At 37.2% G+C, this 21,075-nt stretch overlaps 1 protein-coding gene across 2 annotated transcripts; it reads left to right on the forward strand.

The window, feature by feature from the left end:
• Positions 1–759: 759 nt before the first annotated feature.
• LOC127813323 (metal-nicotianamine transporter YSL3) lies at positions 760–6,268 on the forward strand. 2 transcript variants are annotated; one of them, XM_052354245.1, is made up of 9 exons: positions 760–1,013; positions 1,103–1,297; positions 2,767–3,181; positions 3,272–3,444; positions 3,807–3,901; positions 4,019–4,153; positions 4,333–4,522; positions 4,906–5,020; positions 5,309–6,268. In XM_052354245.1, the coding sequence occupies exons 3-9, from the start codon at positions 2,788–2,790 to the stop codon at positions 6,235–6,237; spliced, it is 2,031 nt and encodes a 676-aa protein (XP_052210205.1). In that variant the 5' UTR covers positions 760–1,013; positions 1,103–1,297; positions 2,767–2,787; the 3' UTR covers positions 6,238–6,268. The 2 variants fall into 2 exon arrangements, with proteins under 2 accessions (XP_052210205.1, XP_052210206.1); XM_052354246.1 differs by having other exon boundaries at positions 2,806–3,181.
• The last annotated feature ends 14,807 nt before the right edge of the window (positions 6,269–21,075 follow it).

Below are 21,075 nucleotides of genomic sequence, written 5' to 3' on the forward strand. Positions count from 1 at the left end.
AAAATATCATTGAATTAAGACGCAGTCTCCATTTTCGTAAAGGAGTTTCAACCACATTGTTGTTTTGATTAGGGTTGAAGTCCACTATAATCGAAGAAGACGAATAGATGCCTCTATCGTGATAGCTAAAGAAGAAATCCATTTTTGCCCCCACACTTTCTTTGCCAATAGCCACTACTAAAGGAGCCTAAAAACTAACCTGTAGTCAAAATTTTCAAAGAAAAAATAGTAACCTTTGACATCCCAACCGCATCTACACAAATCGAATCTACACTTAGATCAATTTTGCAGGTGCAAATCTCATTGGAGAGATATAGATCATCGCCCCATGCAAGAAAGAAATGAGGAAAGGAGACGAGAGAGAGAGAGAGAGATGGGGAAATAACTTTAAAAGGAAGGATGAAATTATCAATTTTGTGTGCTTTGTTTGTTGTTAGGACAAATGTTTAAGGAATAATAGATATATTTTATTTTTACATAATATATATTTATTATATTTTTTAAATTTAAAATAATTTTATTAGTTTTTGAGACATTTCAAACTGTGGTGATATCTAGAAGCCTTTTTAATTTTTAAAAATATTTTTCTATGTAATATTATTCTTATTTAAAAAAATTTGCAATAAAATTTGAACTTATAAATACTTTATTTATTATTACACTTATCAACTGTGAATAAATAAATAAAAATAAATAAATAAACCCATGCGGTGAATGAGGCGCCCGCCATTGCAGAACCTGAGCGGAGGTGGTACATTTGTTGTCCGTTTGTTAACGTGGCGGGTGCTGTCGTTGGATGCGCTCAAACTGTTTGATGTTTTGACCCAAAGAAATGCCCGGCCGCAATTATCGAAGGCAAAGTTGGGCGGTTAGTGAATGTCTTTGCCCATTATTGCATTTAAGGGTGCGAAAGCGGAAGCGGAAGCGAAGGCAAAAAACTACGAAGTGATCTTTCATGTTCACTGAATCAGCATGCGCCCCCCGCCCTTCAACTGGAAGACTTGGTGGTTGAGGTTTAGTCATTAATTTGATGAGATGCCGCCAAATTAATAATTGCTAAAGTTTACTGAAAATGTTCTCTTTTTGAATGGATTGTTTGCAGACGACCCATAAGTTGAAGTCAGCTTTCATCAGTGAAACTGAAATTGGGTGAATTTGAAATTGGTCCCAAGCTCAATTAAGTCGGTGGAAAATTGTTGAGTTGTGTGTGTTTGGCTAAGCTCAGACGGAGTTGCCTTCTTCAGATCATTTACCATGGTAAAGACGAGCCATTCATGGCTTGCCACCTTCACAGCCTGTAAGTTCCAGTAGTTTGTTTGATCACAGAACAAGTTTCTTCGTGATAACACACAAGCACACAACATTTTATGTAGGGAAATTAGATCCAATGATGGGGTGAATTTGATCCAAACGCTTGTGGTTTAAGCCGTTTTTGCCTTCACTTAATGTGGTTTACTTAATATATATTTAAGATGGTTTACTTAATATATATTTAAGATACGTGTGGCTAACTTTCTATTTTTTTGTTGAAAACCTCTTTGTTAAGTTCTAAGCTCCCCTTGTGTCTACATAGTTTTACTTTTTGGTATTTTATGCCCCTATGACTTACTTTAATTTTTCAAAATTCAAGTGTATAACATTAAAGATAACTCATTTGGACTATTAAACAAGTTAACTTAACCACGCGGGAGGAGAGAGGGTTCTTTGGAAAAAAAAAGCCACATGAACCTTAAATGCTAAAGTAAATCACAGAGTCGACGTGAAAAAGTGACTCAAACCACAAAAAAATTAGATGGAATTTACCCTAAATAATTCCACACATTTAACTTGTTATCACTTGTTTGATTTTAGCCAATCATTCTTTGTTCTTGATCACACACACAATCACTGATTATACTATCATTACATCAAAATTAAACTAAGAAATAACTTCATCACATGCTGGTCCAATATAGAAACATTTTTTATTTTTTGGTGATCTAATATATAAATATTAACAAGTACAAGTTGTGGTGGCAATCCCAGCAAAGGGAATCTGTTTGACCATTTTGGCCAATGAAACCAAACATCAATTGCTTTATATTCTCCCTTTTTTCTGTCATTTCCATCTTTTTGGGATAATTAATATTCCTACCTCCTAACTTGAACTGAATGCAGTTCAATCCATGCTTTTCATTGCTTTTTGGAGGAAAGAATCTCCTCTACTTAAATATTATCTTAACAACCTCAACACAAGAAAGATTAAAGGAAAAACTTATGCCAACTCATCAGTTAGATGACATGATTTTCATTATTGCATATTGTTTGAAGCTTTTCTGTGCAGGCTGTCTACATAGTTTCAGACAACCTTGTACTTAAAAAATAATTCTTAGTGCTGCAACTTTAAATTTCTTAATTAGTTGAATTCTTTATGTGTGTGCGCGCGCGTGCGTGCACATCATGATAAAGAGACTAAACCTTTTGTAATTGGTGGGGAAGACGTGACTTAGTCAAATGTGATCATTCCTTAGTTTCAGGCCACCTCATTCAAAAATGAGGCAAAGTTACCATATGCAGCTCTTGGCATTGGCCAGTTCACTGTTAAGTCTGCATATTAAGGATTAAACAACACAAGAAACCATCTGGCAGTACTTTTAAGCATCTTCATGTAATGGTTTCAGCTCCTCTATTTAAGAAACCACTAGTTTCAGCAAGCTGAAACCATTCATTGAAACACATACCTAGTTCTCTTGGTATAATTTCTTGCCATATATCTCATTGTTTCAGAGAATTCAGCATATCTAGAGGATGAATCATGTGATGCAGGTGGCACCAGTGGGAGCCATGAACATGGAATTACAGCCAATGGGCAACAGAGAGATAGAGGATGTGCAAGATGATGAATCAGAGGCTTCAAAGAGGAATATTTTTATCCCGCCATGGACAAGGCAGATAACACTGAGGGGAGTGATCGCAAGCTTTGTGATTGGTAGCATCTACTGCATGATAGTGATGAAACTGACCGTCACCACCGGGATTATCCCCAATCTGAACGTCTCTGCTGCACTGTTAGCCTTCCTGTTCCTGCGTTCTTGGACGAAGCTGCTTGACAAGGCTGGGATTCTCACTGTTCCTTTCACTAGGCAGGAGAATACCATGATTCAAACTTGTGCAGTCGCTTGTTACAGCATAGCTATTGGGGGTACCATCTCATGATCATGAACCCTTTTGTTCAATCCTTCTTTTTCTTTCTTTTTCTAAAGTTTTAATCTGTCTCTCTGTCTTTCTGTAGGTGGATTTGGGTCTTACCTTCTGGCATTGAACAAGAAGACATATGAGCAGGCTGGGATTGACACTCCGGGAAATTCTCCAGGAAGTTACAAGGATCTTAGAATCGCTTGGATGATCGGTTTCCTTTCAGTTGTTTCTCTGATTGGTCTTTTTGTTCTGATTCCTCTCAGGAAGGTGCATATCAAGTTCATTTAATCTTGACAAAATTTCAATAATATGCATTCTTTAAGACTCCCAATGTCATAAAGCTTTTGACCAGATTTTCACACCAGCCAAACATTTAATAGTGCGCATATATATATATATATATATATCAATGTAGTTCAAGTTGGTGAGAGTAGTAAGCTTCAGAGCAAGAAACGGTTTCATCATAAACAAGATGCTCTTGGGAATATCCATGAAATTATATATGCTAATTCTGGTTGACTACACTAACATATACTACAACCAAGATATATGTATGCATGCATATTAAATTTCAAGACCTTGCACATATAGATTTTCATGGATTTGCAATCTATGTTATGTTTGTGCAGTTCTTGATAATTGATTACAAACTGCCCTTTCCAACTGGCATGGCAACTGCCGTTCTTATCAATGGATTTCACAATCAGGGAGAGAAGATGGCTAGGTAACCCGAAAATATATAAGTATTGCAACTTATGAATTTGGTATATTGTGATTGCCATATAGCACAGAGATCAGGCCTAAAAGGAAATGAGATGACTTAATTTACTGCTATCTGCAGAAAGCAAGTTCGTGGGTTCATTAAATACTTTTCACTGAGCTTCTTGTGGGGCTTTTTCCAATGGTTTTACACTGGAAAAGGGGGTTGTGGATTTGTTCAGTTCCCCACTTTCGGGTTGCAAGCATGGAAGCATACGTATGTATTCACTTAACTTTTACCAAAAATAAGACCAAAATGAAGTGTTGACATCATATGTACATATTTTGTGGAAAACTCGGTGAAATTGTAATTTGTTAAATTGAACTCTTGTTTGAGTTGGAGACTGGTGATTGATCACTTGGTGAATGAGTTGATGTTTTGTTTGTGTATTGCAGATTCAATTTCGATTTTAGTATGACTTATGTGGGAACTGGAATGATTTGTCCCTTGATTGTGAACTTGTCAACACTTCTTGGAGCTGTGCTTTCATGGGCTGTCTTGTGGCCTCTTCTGGGTAGGCTCAAAGGAGATTGGTTCCCCTCCAATTTACCTGAATCCAGCATGAAGAGCTTGAATGGCTACAAGGTCTCTCTCTCTCTCTCTCTCTCTCTCTCTCTCTAAAATAATTTTTCCCATGACTCTTGCAGGAAGCCTCCTGCAATGGAGATGCTTTTTTTAATATATAAACTATTATTGTAATGATGTAACAGTGATACTCTTATAAAGACACTGATATATTTACTGATTTGAGTGGCCGAATTCTTGGGCAACAGGCAAATTGCCAAAAATGTCCTTGGCCCATGAATTTGACAGCCCAAATCATAAAAAAATATCATTATTCTCCTTATAGATATGAATTATTTTGTACCTAGGTTTTTTTACTTTGTTAAATAAATAAATATATTTAAATCAAGTTATTTTATATAAAATGTTTAATATATTATAATAAATATGTTATTTCTTAGCAGGTCTTTCTCTCTATTGCACTCCTCTTGGGTGATGGGCTTTACAACTTCATGAAGATAATTTGTATCACATTTTTAAACATCCATGCCAAATGGAAGCAAAGGAACCTCGATTTATGTAAGACAGACCTAAGCCGTCTCTTAGTTTTCTATTGAAATTGAATTGGCACCATTGAACTCTTTACTTCTCAAAGTTGTTCTTGCACATCAAGTCCATTGCTTGCTTGGCCTCTCAATTAGTATTCCCAATTTTTTGAAATTCATCATACTTCTCTCATACCAAAATTATGCCGAATAGTCCGACTTTACCACTTTGCGTTATTTTTTTGTTAGAATAAGAGCATATTGAACTAACAACAACAATCATAAACCTTAATCTGACTATAAGATATTATTGTGACTACAGCTATGAGTGCAAGAAACAACACTCTGGAGGATCAAAATCAAGATGAAGTGTTCACGAGAGAAAGTGTTCCGATGTGGGTAGGGGCCGGAGGATACATGGCCTTCGCCGTGATTGCAGTAACTTCGGTTCCGGCCATATTTCCTGAGATCAAATGGTATTATGTGATCATAGCCTATGTGGCTGCGCCATCTCTGGCCTTCTGCAATGCTTATGCCATTGGGCTGACTGACATGAATATGTCGTATAACTACGGCAAGCTAGGCCTCTTCGTGATGGCGGCGCTGGCTGGAAAACACCACGGCGTGGTGGCAGGGCTGGCCGGATGCGGCCTCCTCAAGTCGGTCATCTCAGTCTCCAGCACCCTGATCCAAGACATGAAAACCGGCCACCTCACCCTCACTTCCCCCAGAGCCATGCTGCTGGGGCAGGCTGCCGGCACCGCCATCGGCTGCGTGGTGGCGCCGCTCAGCTTCTTCCTGTTCTACAAGGCGTTCGACGTTGGCAACCCGGACGGAGAGTACAAGGCTCCCTTTGCCATTGTCTACAGGAACCTGGCAATCCTGGGAGTGGAAGGCTTCTCTGCCCTGCCTCAACACTGCTTGCAGCTCTGTGGCGGCTTCTTCGGCTTCGCGGTGGGCGTCAACATGGTGAAGGATCTAGTCCCGGGCAAGGTTGGGAAGTGGCTGCCGCTGCCGGCGGCAATGTCGGTGCCGTTTCTCATTGGTGGAAGCTTTGCCATTGACATGTGTGTGGGGAGTCTGGTGGTGTTGGGTTGGAAGAAAGTGAAGGGTGGTGAGAATGCTGAGCTGATGGTTCCGGTGGTGGCTTCCGGCTTGATGTGCGGCGAGGGGCTGTGGACACTGCCGGCTTCTCTTCTCTCCCTTGCCAAAATTAGTCCTCCAATATGCATGAAATTCTTGGCTTCTTAATTACATAAAAACTCTGAAACTCTCCCAATTACTAAAGAAATATATATATATATATATATGCATATCTAATTCCATTTGCACTTTGGTTTTGTCAATATATTTTCAATCTCTTTGAGCGAATTTTCTAAGTAAGAAAAAAAAAAAAAACTTTAACATAACTTGACGCAAATGTTAGTATGGTCAAACCAAAAGGTAATATATAATACTTAACTTTTAACATAAGTCTAGGGTTTCTTGTCCCCTTATCTAAATTAGCGAAATAAATAAATGCATCACGTGGTGAGTCTTTGGAAAGATCAATACACAGTTAGGTTTTTTATATATCTTTTAGGAAGAATTCTCTTGAAGCTAAAGGGAACTCTTCCAAAATCGTAGGAGCAAATAAGTCTTTATTTATTTATTTTTTTTAATCTTGGCACACAGTGAGCTTTCTTTACTATGCAAAGAAAATCACTAACTTTGATTTAGGGTTTGGTAGCTTTTTTTCTACGCTTCAAATGAGGACTAAACATCGGGTTTAGGTGACTAATTGAGATCCAAACACCACGACATATATAGACTTTGTTTGGAAGACATTGACTATTAGAACGAAATGAAATATATAAAATGTTTTACGGAGATCTCATCTCTATAGAGTTTCTCTCAATGTGAGCCACTCAATACTATGGTCTCGGTAGATCAGTTTATCACGGGTGAGCCTTAGTCTATCTTTTTCTTTTCTTTTTTCATTTTTCTTCCCCTCCCATTCCAGTGGTTATTGCCCCTATTTTGGTATAGCTCTTCTTGAGGAGAGGGATTTGCATTGTTGACATTCCCTTCCCTTCTACCATTTTTCGGCGTTGTTTGGTCCAGCACCCTACCTATGTTTTCGATGAGCCACTTTTGACTGTTTCTTTTGCCTCTTCCCTTCCATTATTTCAATCCCTAGATCTTCTAATCCCTTTTCTTTTTGGGTTTTGTGGTGCAACAAGGGAAGTGGCGATGAAGTGAATCAATAACAACAAAAATGAGTAGAGAACAGGACTCAGTGAAGCATGACAACGGTGATGGAAATTTTTTGTTCTGAGGTTATTAGTGGTGAGGATCGAATCTAGTAAGGGGAAAGGAATCAAAGCCCTATACCCTAAAGAAAGGACGCAAGATGCAACCTGCAAACAATAACTGGTGGTGAGGACTCCACTTGTCTGCATATTGTTATGTTATGTTTGTGATGGATTGGAGTTGGGTTTTGTAAGGCCTCTTTGATTTTTTTTTTTCTTTTGCTAACCCACTATGTGGGAAGGATTTCATTAAAATCAAGAAGCGAATAGCAACTTCTTGTTTGTGTTATTGTTTTACTATTGGGTTGTATTTTTGCTTGAGAATGGTGTCATGCCTCGATTATTCCCTTGAGTCGGCATGCGACACTTCACGTTAAACCAAACCTCCTTTGTGCTAAGCTTGACTTTCGCTTCAAACCTTCGAACACCACAAGTTAACTACTCTAGAGAGATAAGCTTTGGAGATGATTTTCTTTGATAGAAAATGGAATGTGTGCAAAATGAGAGGGGTGGAGGTATATATAGCAATCCTTGAATATTCTAGGACCTTTCAGCATTAATGCATCTCTTCAACATCTACATTTATAAAGAACAATCCGAAATATATATAGTAGAAGATAAAAAAAACTATCTAGAATATAAAAGGATAACTCTAGAATATTCTAGAATGTGTTGGAATAATCTCGACCATACAAATGTCACATCGTCGCCCAATCAACAAGTTAATACTGCATGGAATTAACCCCCAAAAAATCAGTATGTAACACTTTGCCTTACTAAAGCTATAAACGTCTTTGTTGCGTCTAGTGGAATGTCTTGATCAACTCTTTGAATTGCCACAATGCATCCTTCAAATCCCAACTTCCAATCTTTCTAGGGACATTCTTTCCAAACCACGAAGTACTTGCGGCTTGATGGAACACCCCACCTTCAAATCACCATATTTATCAAAATCTTTACAATTTCTTTGTTATGGAACTTAACAACTAGGGTAGGTGCTTGCCTAGATACATTATTGAGAAATTTGTATTTTGATTTATTGAGAAAATAGGTTTTGAAAAATATATTTTTAGTAAATTTAGTTTATTGATAAATTGTAAAACATTTTACAAATTCTTTTAAATTGAAGAACTTCATGTTTATATGCATATACTTTTAGTAAATTTGGTTTATAAACATTTTATAAATTTTTTTAAATTAGAGAACTTCATGTTTATACATATATTTCTTTCAAAATAGTTGAATATGTTTTTGGAAGATCTTTATGAAAAAATGGCTAAGTATAGTTTTTTTAATCCAATCAAGTAATTGCTTCGCGTGCTTTCAAAAACAATTGAGTATTAAAGTGATTCAATCGACTATCATAATGTAATACCCCATGTTGGCATGTGATTTCCATGTAATTTAAAAGAGTTCGGAATACCGAAAAATGAGCTTGTAAAGGAAACAAGTGACCGAATAGGAAACAAGTGATCGAATCAGCTACAAGAAGTTCCCTGGACCTTAGATACCTAAGGAAAAAAATGTCATTTAAGAGTGACTCAAGGTGAGATTTATGACTCTGAAAGAAATCAAATTCGAGGCAATTCCCGATATAGCTAAATCATAGTTTGAAAGATCGAATGATGGTAAGGGGCTTTTGAGAAATTCACGAAATCAAGAGGAGGCTCTAATTTTGTAGATTGAGTGATCCTTAAAGTGATTTTGAGAAGAAATAAAAGGATTCACAATCAAACGTGATTTTTGCATAGAAATGGGTCTAAGTGTAATTTTAATTTTAGGGGTTGAAAATGATATTTTTCCAAATTAGTTGGGAAAAAAATGAAGAGCATGGAACCTAGGGGTTCAAATGGTAAAATATTGAAGATTAAGGATTTCGAATAAGGGGCCAAAGTGAAATTTGGAATTAGGGGGGGTCAAAGTGTAAAATCTTAAAAAAGGTAGCCATGGCCACCGCCGACCAAGGCCACTGCCACTACTAGCCAACCCATTTTCGACGTTAAGAGGGTCATTTCAGAGGCTAATCATGGGCCCCACAGCATGGTGGTTCGATTGGGATCGAGCATGGCTGAGAATGGCCATGATTTGATAGGGTATGGCCGAGCATGGCCGTGGGTTGCCGAAAAATCGGGTAAGGGGTGTTCATGATAAATCATCACAATTTGAGGCTACCTAAGGTCGTATTAAGCCATTAAGAGCTTGGATTTGACTAGGCATTGCTTGAGTTGGCTGGAAATTGAGTATAAATAGACGGTTTGGGGTGACCGAATTCTTCAAGAATTAAACTCGAGAATCCGAGTGTTTGAGAAAGAATTGAGGGAGAAGGATAAGAGGCTTTTGTTCTTGGAGTGTTGAGCATCACTTAGATGATTCAACATCTAATTTCATCTATGTCCTAGGAATATTCAAATGTTCCAGGTGAAAGCAACGGCACCAAGGGAAAAGAGGTCATCGAGATGTAGTCATTATTTACATTCTGGAAGTTTAGTAGGTATTTGATCGTGTTTTGTAATATTCAGATGTTATAAATTATTTTGATGATGTCATATTGAACATCAATACGTTACTTGGTTATAAATGATGAATTTACAGTTATTTGAGATTTCGATATTTGTTACGTATATGTGATGATTACTTGTCTTAGCTTATTCATTTTAAGTTTGATATGCTGAGAAGGTAAAATGGGATGACTGTGATTGATTGATGTTGAGCGTATGTTGAAAAAAAAAATCTCAAAATCTTGGGTTAATAGACGCTTGGAAAAAGTGGGACGTTACAATTGGTATCAGAGCTAACTAGCAAAAAAAAAAAAAAAAAAACCTCGATTGGAGACTCAAGGGTACTATTAGGAATTGAGAATGATCGAGTCATAGATGGTTAGTTTGATATGACTTAACCTAACTGTCAAGTCAGGTGCATGAATAGGTGATATGAATCATCGAGGTTCGAATGTAAGAATGATTTGGTATAGATCAAGGACCATAGGGAATGGTCCAAAATAAGAAACCGAGGATGGTTCGATAAGTGTTTTTCGAGGATTATGAAAATTGATTTGATAATAGGGATATGGTGATTAACTAATGAGAAGATTTTTATCATCCTTTCTTTCAGATGGTAAAAACTCAAAGATTCACGAATCTCAAAGATTAATAAGGAAGACAATAGTAGCAGTCACCATGGTAACTTAGCGAATTACGCCACGAGCGATGAAAGGTAAGAAAAGGGATCAAGTCCAAGTGAGAATAAGCTCGACCTGTAATATCCCGAAATTTGGAAATATTAAATTTATTTGGGTATTTGGTGATTTAAGAAAAATATTTATTTATGTTGTTTAGAGAAAATAATTATTTAATTGGGAGTATTTATGGAAATAAGAAAATAAATTATTTTAGTAGAATTTTTGGAAAATTCAGAGTATAACTGTAATAAGAGGAATTGGAGTTTGGGGGCGTATGTGCAATTAAAGGAAACTGTGGGGGTTCAAATGTGATTTGCGAAATTGAGCTGGGTTGGGTTTAAAATTAATTGGAGCACATATATGGTTGAAGGTGGGCGCGGGCGCGAGCGGTCACGGGTTCGAGGCTGAGGCTGTGCGCGCGCTAGGGGGGGATTTTTGCTGATTTTTATTAAACCTCAAGCGCCGAAACGACGCCGTTTCATGTGAGGCGGTGGGCAGCCCTTGGCTGCCATGCGGCACACGCTGGGCCGCCCATTTCCTTGCTTTTAATTGCCGATTTTCAGCGAATTCGAGGGTTCATTTCGAGCAATTCCAGAGAGCAAAAATAGGAGAAGAAATAACGCGCAGCAAGGGGAAAAAAATGGAGGAATTTGAGGGAAAACCAAGATTAAACTTGGTTTAAATGGATTTTAATTAGCCAGGTAAGTAAATAATTTTGTATTAAACATTCTATAAGGTTGAAATTTCATTTTGGGTCCAATTTTATTAATTTTGGCAAATTATTGCGGTGTTACAGTTTGTATAATTTTTACCACTTTGGGACAGAACAAGCCTAAGGATATCTTCGTTAAGGCAAGTTCTTTATACCTTCATTGTCGATTCTTTCGATGTCAATTTATTTGACCTCCCTTCGTTTGTTTTGACTGTTAATAAATTAGGAAATTTTAAACGGTGTGTTTTAATAATTTAATTTATTAATCTGGGTTCGAGGGTTTTTATTCGTTGGTTGCCTACGTGGGATTTAGCTGGCTAAATTAATTATATTACACAGTTAGATTTAAATAATGTGAGCCATGGGTTTTATAAATAGTTATTAAACGCTTTATTTCGCAGCGGGAGTGCAAGAAAAAGAGGAAACGGCCGTGTAAAGGCAGGTTCCTAACCCTCTCTTCATGATCTTTAATTCCCGTGAAAGACCCCGTGATTTCCTGTATTTTATCACCTCTCTTACTCTAATTCGGCACCTAGCCTTATTTGTTGAATTATTATTCATTGGGTTTAATTTAAATTAAATCCAGGACTTTTAGAGTTTTATTTGTTGTGAGACTACGGGGGTTTGTATCACCCCTCATTCATTTGGGAATGATGCTGAACCAGCCTGGGGACTAGGTTCCTAGACGTGCGGGTTATTTATGATTTTCTCGGATTTATTTATGGTTCGGTTAGAGCTATCGAGCAGTAGGGAAGGGGTCGATTGTTGGTGACATTGGGGTAGACTATTGTACGGCCTTGAAGTGGACCGTCGGGTGGACACTCCTAGTCACTGGCTGTTGACAGGTGCCGGGCACTGCTAACTAGCTCTGCCAGTATGTGATTTACTGCACGTTTACATTCATTATATTACTGTTGCATGGTTTGGTATGCACATGGGTACGGGCTACATGTTGGGATTATCATGATTTGGTTATGCTTGATCATGGACATGCTAGGTTGGTCAGGTTGCATCCAGCACGGGCATATGCATCGCGTGTGGTTTACTATGTGGGCGGAGCATGGCCTGATGCTTGGATGTATGGGCGTCGTGTATCACATTGATGTTCACTACGCCATTGCATTTTTATGTGCATTGCATGGCTACTGGTAGTATATGGTTCTCGGACGGGAGTACCGTTCCGAGAGAGCCTATGGCTCGGCTGTCGGGAGTACCGACAGGGATATGGGTGTCGGGAGTACCGACATGGATGGGTGACGGGAGTACTGACCCGGGATGGCGCGCACAGATTTGCTGGAGGTATTTGTTACCGTCTAGGGCAGCGACAGGTTGGTATGGGACTTGGGTGCCAGGTGTCTTATGTGGGCCCCAAGGATCGGTATGTGCTTTTGTTATGCTATACTATTGTGTTTTTAGCGTCTCATGGCTTGTGTGTGCCCGGGGGTTTATTCTGGGGAGAGATTTCTGGTTTTGTGTAGCCTTCAGCCTCTTTTTCCTTATGCTTGCTGAGTTTCTCGACTCACCTTGTTTTTTCATCATTCCAGGTAATGGCAGCGTGGGCCATGGCAAGGGAGTCATCTTTTAGCGACAGAGTCGATGTGGTGTACAGGAAGTCCCGTCAATCCCTATCAACTCTGATGGTTGAGTAGGATTTACTCTATTATTTTATACTGTGCCAGGTCTTTCCTTGAGTCTCGTGTATGTCGGCACAGGAGTCTGTGGTTATTTATTTATCATGTGACCGCTGTGCTAGCGGGGTACCCGTAGTGCATGCATGTGTTTAGCTTCGCTTCCGTTGCCCTTATTTTCGTGTATGCATGCCGGGGTGGTTTTGGTCTCGTGTTTCATTCTTTTTCTCCTTCCGTAGGCGCTCCCGTTCGGGTAGGCCGGGTGGTTGGGGATATCCGGGCGGGGGTGCTTACACGACCGAATGGAAAAGATCCTAGAGAATTGCTAACTTATGTAGCAAGAAACGAGCCACAATGGTATACCCCCCATGTACTGGATCAGTATCGCCGACAAAGACCCCCGGTGTTCAAAGGAAGGGCGGGAGACGACCTTAGTGTGGTTGAGTACTGGATGGAGCAAACGGAGAAGCTGCTCCAACATCTACAATACAGTGATAATGTAACGCCCCGTTATTTTGAGGAAAATAATAGTAAACATTTAGTTTCCGTGCCTGAGGTAATTTATGTATGATCTCCAGAGAATTGAGGGAATTTAAGAAATTAACTTGAGGAATGCAGTACTTGGATGAGTTATTATTTTTAATATAATGTATGGTGATATTTAAGGAATTTATGGGGTATAAATATAAAACTTGGACATTTAGTTAAACTAAAATTTAATATTGTGGTAAGACATAATAAGATGGTGGGAGCCAAGTGGTTGCTCACGCAAGTGATTAAGTGAGAAGGCTTGTTTTTGGAGAATTTGCTAGAAATTTTCGGCAAGCAATGGGCTGTAAAACGACACCGTTTAGGGTGCCCAAATTGAAGCCAAAAGCTGCCAACAGCCGCGCATCTAGCGCTGCTGCCCTTGTCCGCCCAGCCTTATCTCCTCACCAATTTCAATTTGATTTTGGGCCAAGCAATTACTCTCCAATTTTAATTTAATCCCAGCCATGAGCGTGGAAGCTCGGATTAGCATTGGAGAAGGGAAATCAGAGGAATTAAATGTGTATAATGATGGCAATTGAGGAAGGGATATGTTTGTAGAAAAGTAAAAAATTAAGGAAATCAAATGGTGAAGCAACAAGGGGGGAGTGAGCGGTTGCCGAGCTCACTTTATGTTTATATATATAGGATGTGTGTGATAACTTGAATTAACAAATATTATAATAAAATTAAAAGTGAGGCAAGTTAAGGCAACTTAATGTTTGAAGAGATGGTCTTGGTAGAAGGGATGGCCATGCGTACCTTGGGTGTGGGGCAATTATCAAGTGTGGTTAAATGGATTGGATAGAAGAAGGTAGGCGTAATGATGCTCCTAGGAAACTTCAATTGGAAATCTAACCTCGACATTGTTAAATTGATTTGTGGGTGCAAATAAAATTACAACCCTATTTGTCTGCCCCTCCCTTATGTCTGCCAAGCCTTCTAGTGGCTATCCATGGGAAATTAAGGGAACAAAATTGGAGGAGAAGATTGAAGAAGGAGAACAACGAGCAGCAGTGAAGAAGTGGAGAAATCTGGGGTGAAGAAGTTTGGATTTAAATTGGCATCTATATAATCAGGTAGGTAGGAAGTAAGTATATTAGACATTGTGCGATTGGATTTAATTTTTAGACGGATATATTTAATATCTAGACTGTGGCTTTGAAATATTAGTAAGAAGTTATTATTTTGCAATGGTTGAGCAAGGAAGTTGGAATCCATTACTGGAAGACAAGCTCCTAACCCTCTCCTCGTGTTCCTTATTTCCCATGAAAGTCTCTGTGGTTTTTCATATTTTAATCTTCCCTCACCGTGACTCAATTCCACGCATTAATAATAATAATCCGCGTGGTAACCACCCTATGACTTATATTTTATTAATGAGTTTATTGTTAATGGAATGAGCTAAGCAATGATGTCTTGGTGTCTTTCATTTCGACTGTCACAGTGCTTCGTATCACTCTGCTTTCCTTAGGAATGATGCCGAACCCCTTGGGGCTAGGTTCTTAGAAAGTGGCTATAGTCAAGATTATTGGGTTATGTTAATAAATTATTATGAATATGGAGATCGTTTCCTGTGTATGAGAAGAGATGAGAACGTAAATGACATAATGGTGTCTATGTTGTTATGAATAAAGTGTGCGAAATGATGAGCTTAAGTGACTAAGTTTAATGACGTCTATGTTTGTTTTGAGGGTATGGGGTGCAAAGCCACTGACTGTCAACCGTGGATCGTGGCAGTGGATGGCTGGATGTATGGGCGCCAGTCATCGACTGTTACGATAAACGCTAGATGGGCTAGAAGAGCTGGTACTGCCAGATTCTCTCATTGATTGTGTGCATATCATAATGTGTGTGCTGCATGGGGATTGGGTTGCATTCACTGGTGGGACATGCTCTATGTGTGATGGGATGTGTGAGCATTTGCATGACCCGATTGGTCTAAGAGCCAACTTAGGTATTCTAAGTAAGTAGGTGCATTTAGAGCATATAAAATGTGTGAATTCTTATGTGAGCGTAGCATGGCCTGATGCTTAGTTTATGGGGGCCTTGTCATCACATTTATGCTGCAAAATTCTTTGCATTTCCTACTTGTTGCATTGCATAGTGAGAATGTGTGGCTATAGGTGATGAGTATGGGTGATGGGCGGCGCCCACCACGAAACATAGGCCATGGAAGTGGGCTACAGAAAGACCTTGGGAGTGAGACCTGATTAGTGGTTAATTTTGTAAAAATTTTGTTATAATTATACCCTTCTTTTGATCTTAAAAATAGTTTAAATTAGATATTAATATATATTTTATGGTTATATGCAAGTTTAAATTGAAAAATGAATGAAATAAAATTTTAAAGTAAAATTTAATAATAATAATAATAATAATAATAATAATATATAAAATTATATATAATACATATACATCATTATATGCAAGCATGTAATATATATATGTGCCATGTGTAATACATATATATAATATATAATTTATTAATAACATTAATTTTTTTTTTTTTTTTGGCATGAAGAATTCAAGCCTATGAAGACTTAAAGTCCATGAAGAAATCAAGCCCATGAAAAATTAAAGCCCATGAAGAATTCAAACTCATGAAGAATTAAGGCCCAATTTGAGCAATCCATGGAAGATATTATTTGGAGAAGACCCAAGGATTATTTTTAATCCTAATGAAGATTAAAAAATCAATTTATAGAAATCTATTTTTTATTTTTTATGTGAGAGCTTTATTAGGAGTGTTTTTTAGCTAAAATCTATTTAACTATTAGGTGGATATTATAGCTAAAATCCATTTAACTTTATGAGTGCTTTATTAGGTATGTATTTTAGCTAAAATCCATTTAATATTAGGTGTGTATTATAGCTAAAATTCATTTAACTTTAAGTGTGTGAGTGCCCATTAGATATAATTATGTCTAGTTAAATAATTGAAATTGTGTGGTTTGTATTGCATCTTGTGACCTATAAATAGGTCACTTGATTGCATTTGTAAGTGTGATTATTATTCTTGAATCAAAGTTTAGTTATTTCCTTAGAATTCTCTCTTTGAGAATTGCTTTTGTTCTCTCTCATTTTCTTTATTATTTTCTTTTGTGATCTTACTTCCTTTCTTTCTTCTTTTAAATTCTTATGTCATTTATTGTTACTTTATTATTCACCGCCTAAATGGCCGGTTAATTTATGCCTTTAAATTTTTATAATTTTAATTATTGTCTTTTAATTGTTCACATCCTAAATGGCCGGTTAATTTATGCCTTTAAATTTCTGTAATTTTAAGTCTTGTCATTTAATTATTCACCGCCTAAATGGCCGGTTAGTTGATTTCTTTAAATTTCTGTAATTTTAATTCTTGTCATTTAATTGTTCACCGCCTAAATGGCCGGTTAGTTTCTGCTATTTTAATTCTTGTCATTTAAATTCTGTTATTTAAATTACGTCATTTAAATTCATGTCAATTAACTTTTAAATGGAAATGAGTAGCTAAATCTAATCTTGGGTTAAGGCAAGGACAGTGTCCAACGCCAATGATTCCCAAAGAAAGCTGCGCTTTAAATGAGTAACATTAATTTAAATTTCAGTATGAGTGTATCTTAATAATTGAGAAATCACTAGGTTTGGATTGGAGCGTAAGCCTAACTTAGAGCTTTCATGCCATGTATGAGAGTTACTAGAACTGGAAACGCTATCATACCCAAACCCGAATGATTAATTTAGTTGTTTTGTATATTAATTGTAATTGGATTTATGATAGTTGCTTAAATTAGAATCCCGCATATCATGTATGGGGATTGCTTAAACTAGAACTATCATCATCTCTAATTGCATTTAATAACAAACCCTCATATCTGAAATTAAATTAATGTTGCTAATCTTTTATACTAAAATTTGGGAATCAACGGGTTGGTACTAAAATTGTCTTAACTCAAGCACTATCCAAATTCATATTTTTACGTTTAATGTTTATTTCAATTATTGCCTTACTTTATTATCTAGTATCTGTTGTCTAAATAAAAACCATAAAAAATCATGTTATCAAACCATCTAAATGCGTGTGCGTGTGCGTGTGTGTGACATTATTTTTCTTTTGTCATAAATAAATCTCTCAATGGACGACCTGGACTCATCCAGAAAGTATAAATTTAAATTTGGACTACAACTGCACTCGTACACTGACGAATATAAACCTCTCGCCTAAATAAAGAAAAAAAATATAAAAGTTTTATTATGATTTGTTTTTATTGTGTTTTAATTGCAGGGTGAGAGTGTAGTCAAATTTTGGAGCCGTTGTCGGGGAGATTAAGGTAAAAACAAAAAGAACAAAAAATAAATAAATATAAAATATAAAAAAAGAATAAGCTTCTCCCGATAAATTCGGTAACTCTATTTCTCTTTTACTTTATTTTTGTTTGTGCATTGTATATGAGATTGAGATCAGGTAGAATTCTTAAACAGCATTTTCATATCATTTTGATTCTTTACCTGCAATTTGATTGTCAACTTTACACTCATGTCTCAATACTACTACAATCTGTCTGCACAAGATACTTATCATGATGAAAATAATCATTTTGAATCCGATTTGTCTAAACCTCTTAAGGATTATCTATACCCTCCTAGGAAAACCAATTTTAATTTGCAACCAGACACTATCCATTTGTTACCCACTTACCATGAAATTGAGGTTTGGTGTGTTGTGTGTAAAACTTCAACTCATTCGACGGATGACTGCCCTATAATACCTGCTTTTAAGGAGGTATTGTATGGTCAATCCAGTTACACACACACACACACAACTATGAGGGAATGTATTACCAGAACCATGAGGAAAACTACCATTTGGACTTTGATGCATATCACCTTAATTCACACTTTTATCCAAATTTCTCATGGGAAAATGATTTTGTAGCCCAACCACATGAGCACTTCCTTTCCCAGCCTCAATCATTTCAAACGAATGAAAGGTCTACATTCGATGCGTATCAACCCCCTCATGGGAATTCATTAGAAGATGCCTTCAATCTATTTATGCAAGGCCAAATGGAAATTTTTACACAAATGTCCAAATGTCAAGAACATACCTTTAGAGTTATAGAGGACATTAGGAACCAATTGACACAGCTAACACAGACTTTGAGCATGTCAGAGCCTGTCCATCCCAACTCACTCCAAATCCCATTAATAAAACCCATCATCAAAAGTGAAAGTCAGGAGCAGGACATAGGAGTGACTGTCTTAAGGAATGGAGAAATAATTGAGAAACTTGATGCCCCTAGGACAATACACCCTTTGGTGCAAGAAGAGAGAGTGGTTGATCATAGTAAGGTAGATGTCAATGAAGCCTTGGAGGAAGAAAAAGACCAAAATGATATGAGAGAAGAAGAAACCTGGGAGGAAGAAGAGGATAAAATCCGAGAGCCAAAATGTGAAGATGTCATAAGTTTATCCACATTTAAGCCTAAATTTCTATCTTTTAGGCTAGTCGATATTATTGGGGATCAAATTAAACTAAACACGTGTGAGATGTTTGTGCAAATTAATGTGCCATACGCGGATATATTAAAACCAACACCTCCGGACGATATATTTTCAAAATATGTATGTGCATTCATGAGAAAAATCAATTTATATAATTTTGAAAATAACTTTAAAAGTGGTGTAGTGAATGGGAGATATTATACGATTAGGTGGGCAACCACTCATTTGATCCTTAATTGGAAGAAAAGAAAAAACAATTCTAAAAAAAATAAATAAAAATATATAATAAAATAATTTTATATATACATATAAGTTGTTCCTTTTCTGCATTACTTAACTAGTGTTTCTCTATGTGCAGTTTAAATAAAATTTCTCCTTACGAGTTTATGTATTGAAGACCGCCAGGTATGCCTATCTTCTATCCTTTTATTGCCAATTGAGGACAATGCGCAAAGGTGTCGAAAAAATTTTACCTAAAAAAAAAAAAAACAAAAATTAAAACAAAATTAATTAAGAAAAAAAATTGAATTGAGAGAGACAGAATTGACGCTGGTGGTAGCCATTTTTTTCTCGGGCAGTGCAATCACACTGCCCTATAAAGAAAGAAGGCACACTGCCAAATGTTGAAAACAGAGGCGCCAAGCGTTGAAAAAAAAAAATGTACACTGCCAAATATTGAAAAATGAGACGCTAAACGACGTCAAATCTGATGGTGCAATTATGGCATGCCTCGAGTCGAGTGTAGAATAGTGATGCCCATTGCTCTATAAGAGACACCATATCTGTATGAGGCAAGCCACCCTTCTTGAGCTCAGTCTTCTCTCCTTTGTGTTTTTCGCCGATCAGGTACTCTCACCCCTTTTGTAAAATTTATAATTCTTTATTTTCTTATTATAGTTGTTTTTTTTTTTTAAAAAAAAAAGAGAGATGGATCTTTATCTCTCAAAAATTCACAAGTACTATCCATCTCTCCCGTAGAATGATTTAAAAAAAATTTATGCTGCTAGGTGTGAAAGACTTAGGTTGTTGATGCGTAATAACATCCTTGAAGATATTCGTTGGCTGATTGAAGCAAAAGTTCGATTAGCTGGTGAAACTTCACATAGTTTTAAGCATTTTCCAGGCTTAGGGAAGAGTAGTTTTGCGAAGAAAAGAAGAGCGAAAAGAGTGAATGATTGTTACAAATGTGCTTGATGGACCTGTAACACACGATGCAAATCTGTGGGGTTTACGTCCATAAATCGAGAAGATAAAATTAGTTTCATAAAGGATGGACTGAGTAAGGAGTCTTTGGATGATATCCGATTGACTCTTGAGACGCATCCATGTGGAATAGTGCAAAGAGAACTTCTTGCTTTATGGACCCAGTTCAGAAGTGACCACCAACGCTATAGTCTTGGGAATCTGACTAAAAACGACTCTGTTTGCCAATCTATAAGAAAATTGGATGGGAAGCTTATCCCCGCTTCATAGAAAGTGTTTAAGCCGTTTTTGGACGTAAAACCAGAGGAAGATGTGAGCCACAATCACAACTACTTATATATACGCATGATTTTTGTTTGTATTTATTTCTTGTTGAATTGTTGTATAGCTACGTTTGATCACCAAACTTCTTTTCAGGACATACAAAAGGAACAAACATGGAAGGCCATTTAGTTCGTCGAATCAATACCATATGTGTACTTTGTGGCTCTCAACTTGGGAGTGATATTTGTTACGCACTTGCAGCGAGCGAACTTGGTAAAAAATTAGGAGAGAAAAAAATTAATTTGGTATATGGAGAGGGAAGTCCTGGATTGAATGGTTATGTTTCACAAGCTGTACATCTTGGAAATTCATCTGTGGTAGGTGTAATGCCAATCCCTTTAGTTTCGAGATTACACACGGTCAACTTATAGAAACGACTTCTATGTCTGAGCGCATGGCTTGTAAGATTTATCAGTCAGATGCCTTCATTGCTTTACCAGGAGGTTTTGGAACACTTGAAGAAATCTTTTGTATAATCTCCTGGGCCAAGAGTAATCTCCATACCAAACCCATTGGACTTTTAAATGTTAACCATTTTTTCGATGGGTTACTCTCTTTTCTTGATCAGGCTGTGGACCAACAGTTCATTTCTCGTTCAGCAAGAAAGATTCTCATTTCTGCATCCACCATTGATAAGCTGCTAGAGAAATTACATGCTTATGTTCCACAGTACGATCCTCATGAGTCTCGGATAGACTGGTCTAAGGCAATTAGTAACAAGCGCCAAAGGGGTCCGAT

This window comes from Diospyros lotus, chromosome 11 (genome assembly GCF_014633365.1).
Source record: "Diospyros lotus cultivar Yz01 chromosome 11, ASM1463336v1, whole genome shotgun sequence".
Lineage (NCBI taxonomy): Eukaryota > Viridiplantae > Streptophyta > Magnoliopsida > Ericales > Ebenaceae > Diospyros > Diospyros lotus.

What these genes read in the sequence shown, in the direction of transcription:
- LOC127813323 (XM_052354245.1), top strand. Translation starts at nt 2,788, where the DNA reads ATGAATCATGTGATGCAGGTGGCACCAGTGGGAGCCATGAACATGGAA. An exon ending in TTGCAAGCATGGAAGCATAC is followed by an intron (nt 4,154 to 4,332) that starts GTATGTATTCAC and finishes TGTGTATTGCAG; the next exon opens with ATTCAATTTCGATTTTAGTA. An exon ending in GCAAAGGAACCTCGATTTAT is followed by an intron (nt 5,021 to 5,308) that starts GTAAGACAGACC and finishes TTGTGACTACAG; the next exon opens with CTATGAGTGCAAGAAACAAC.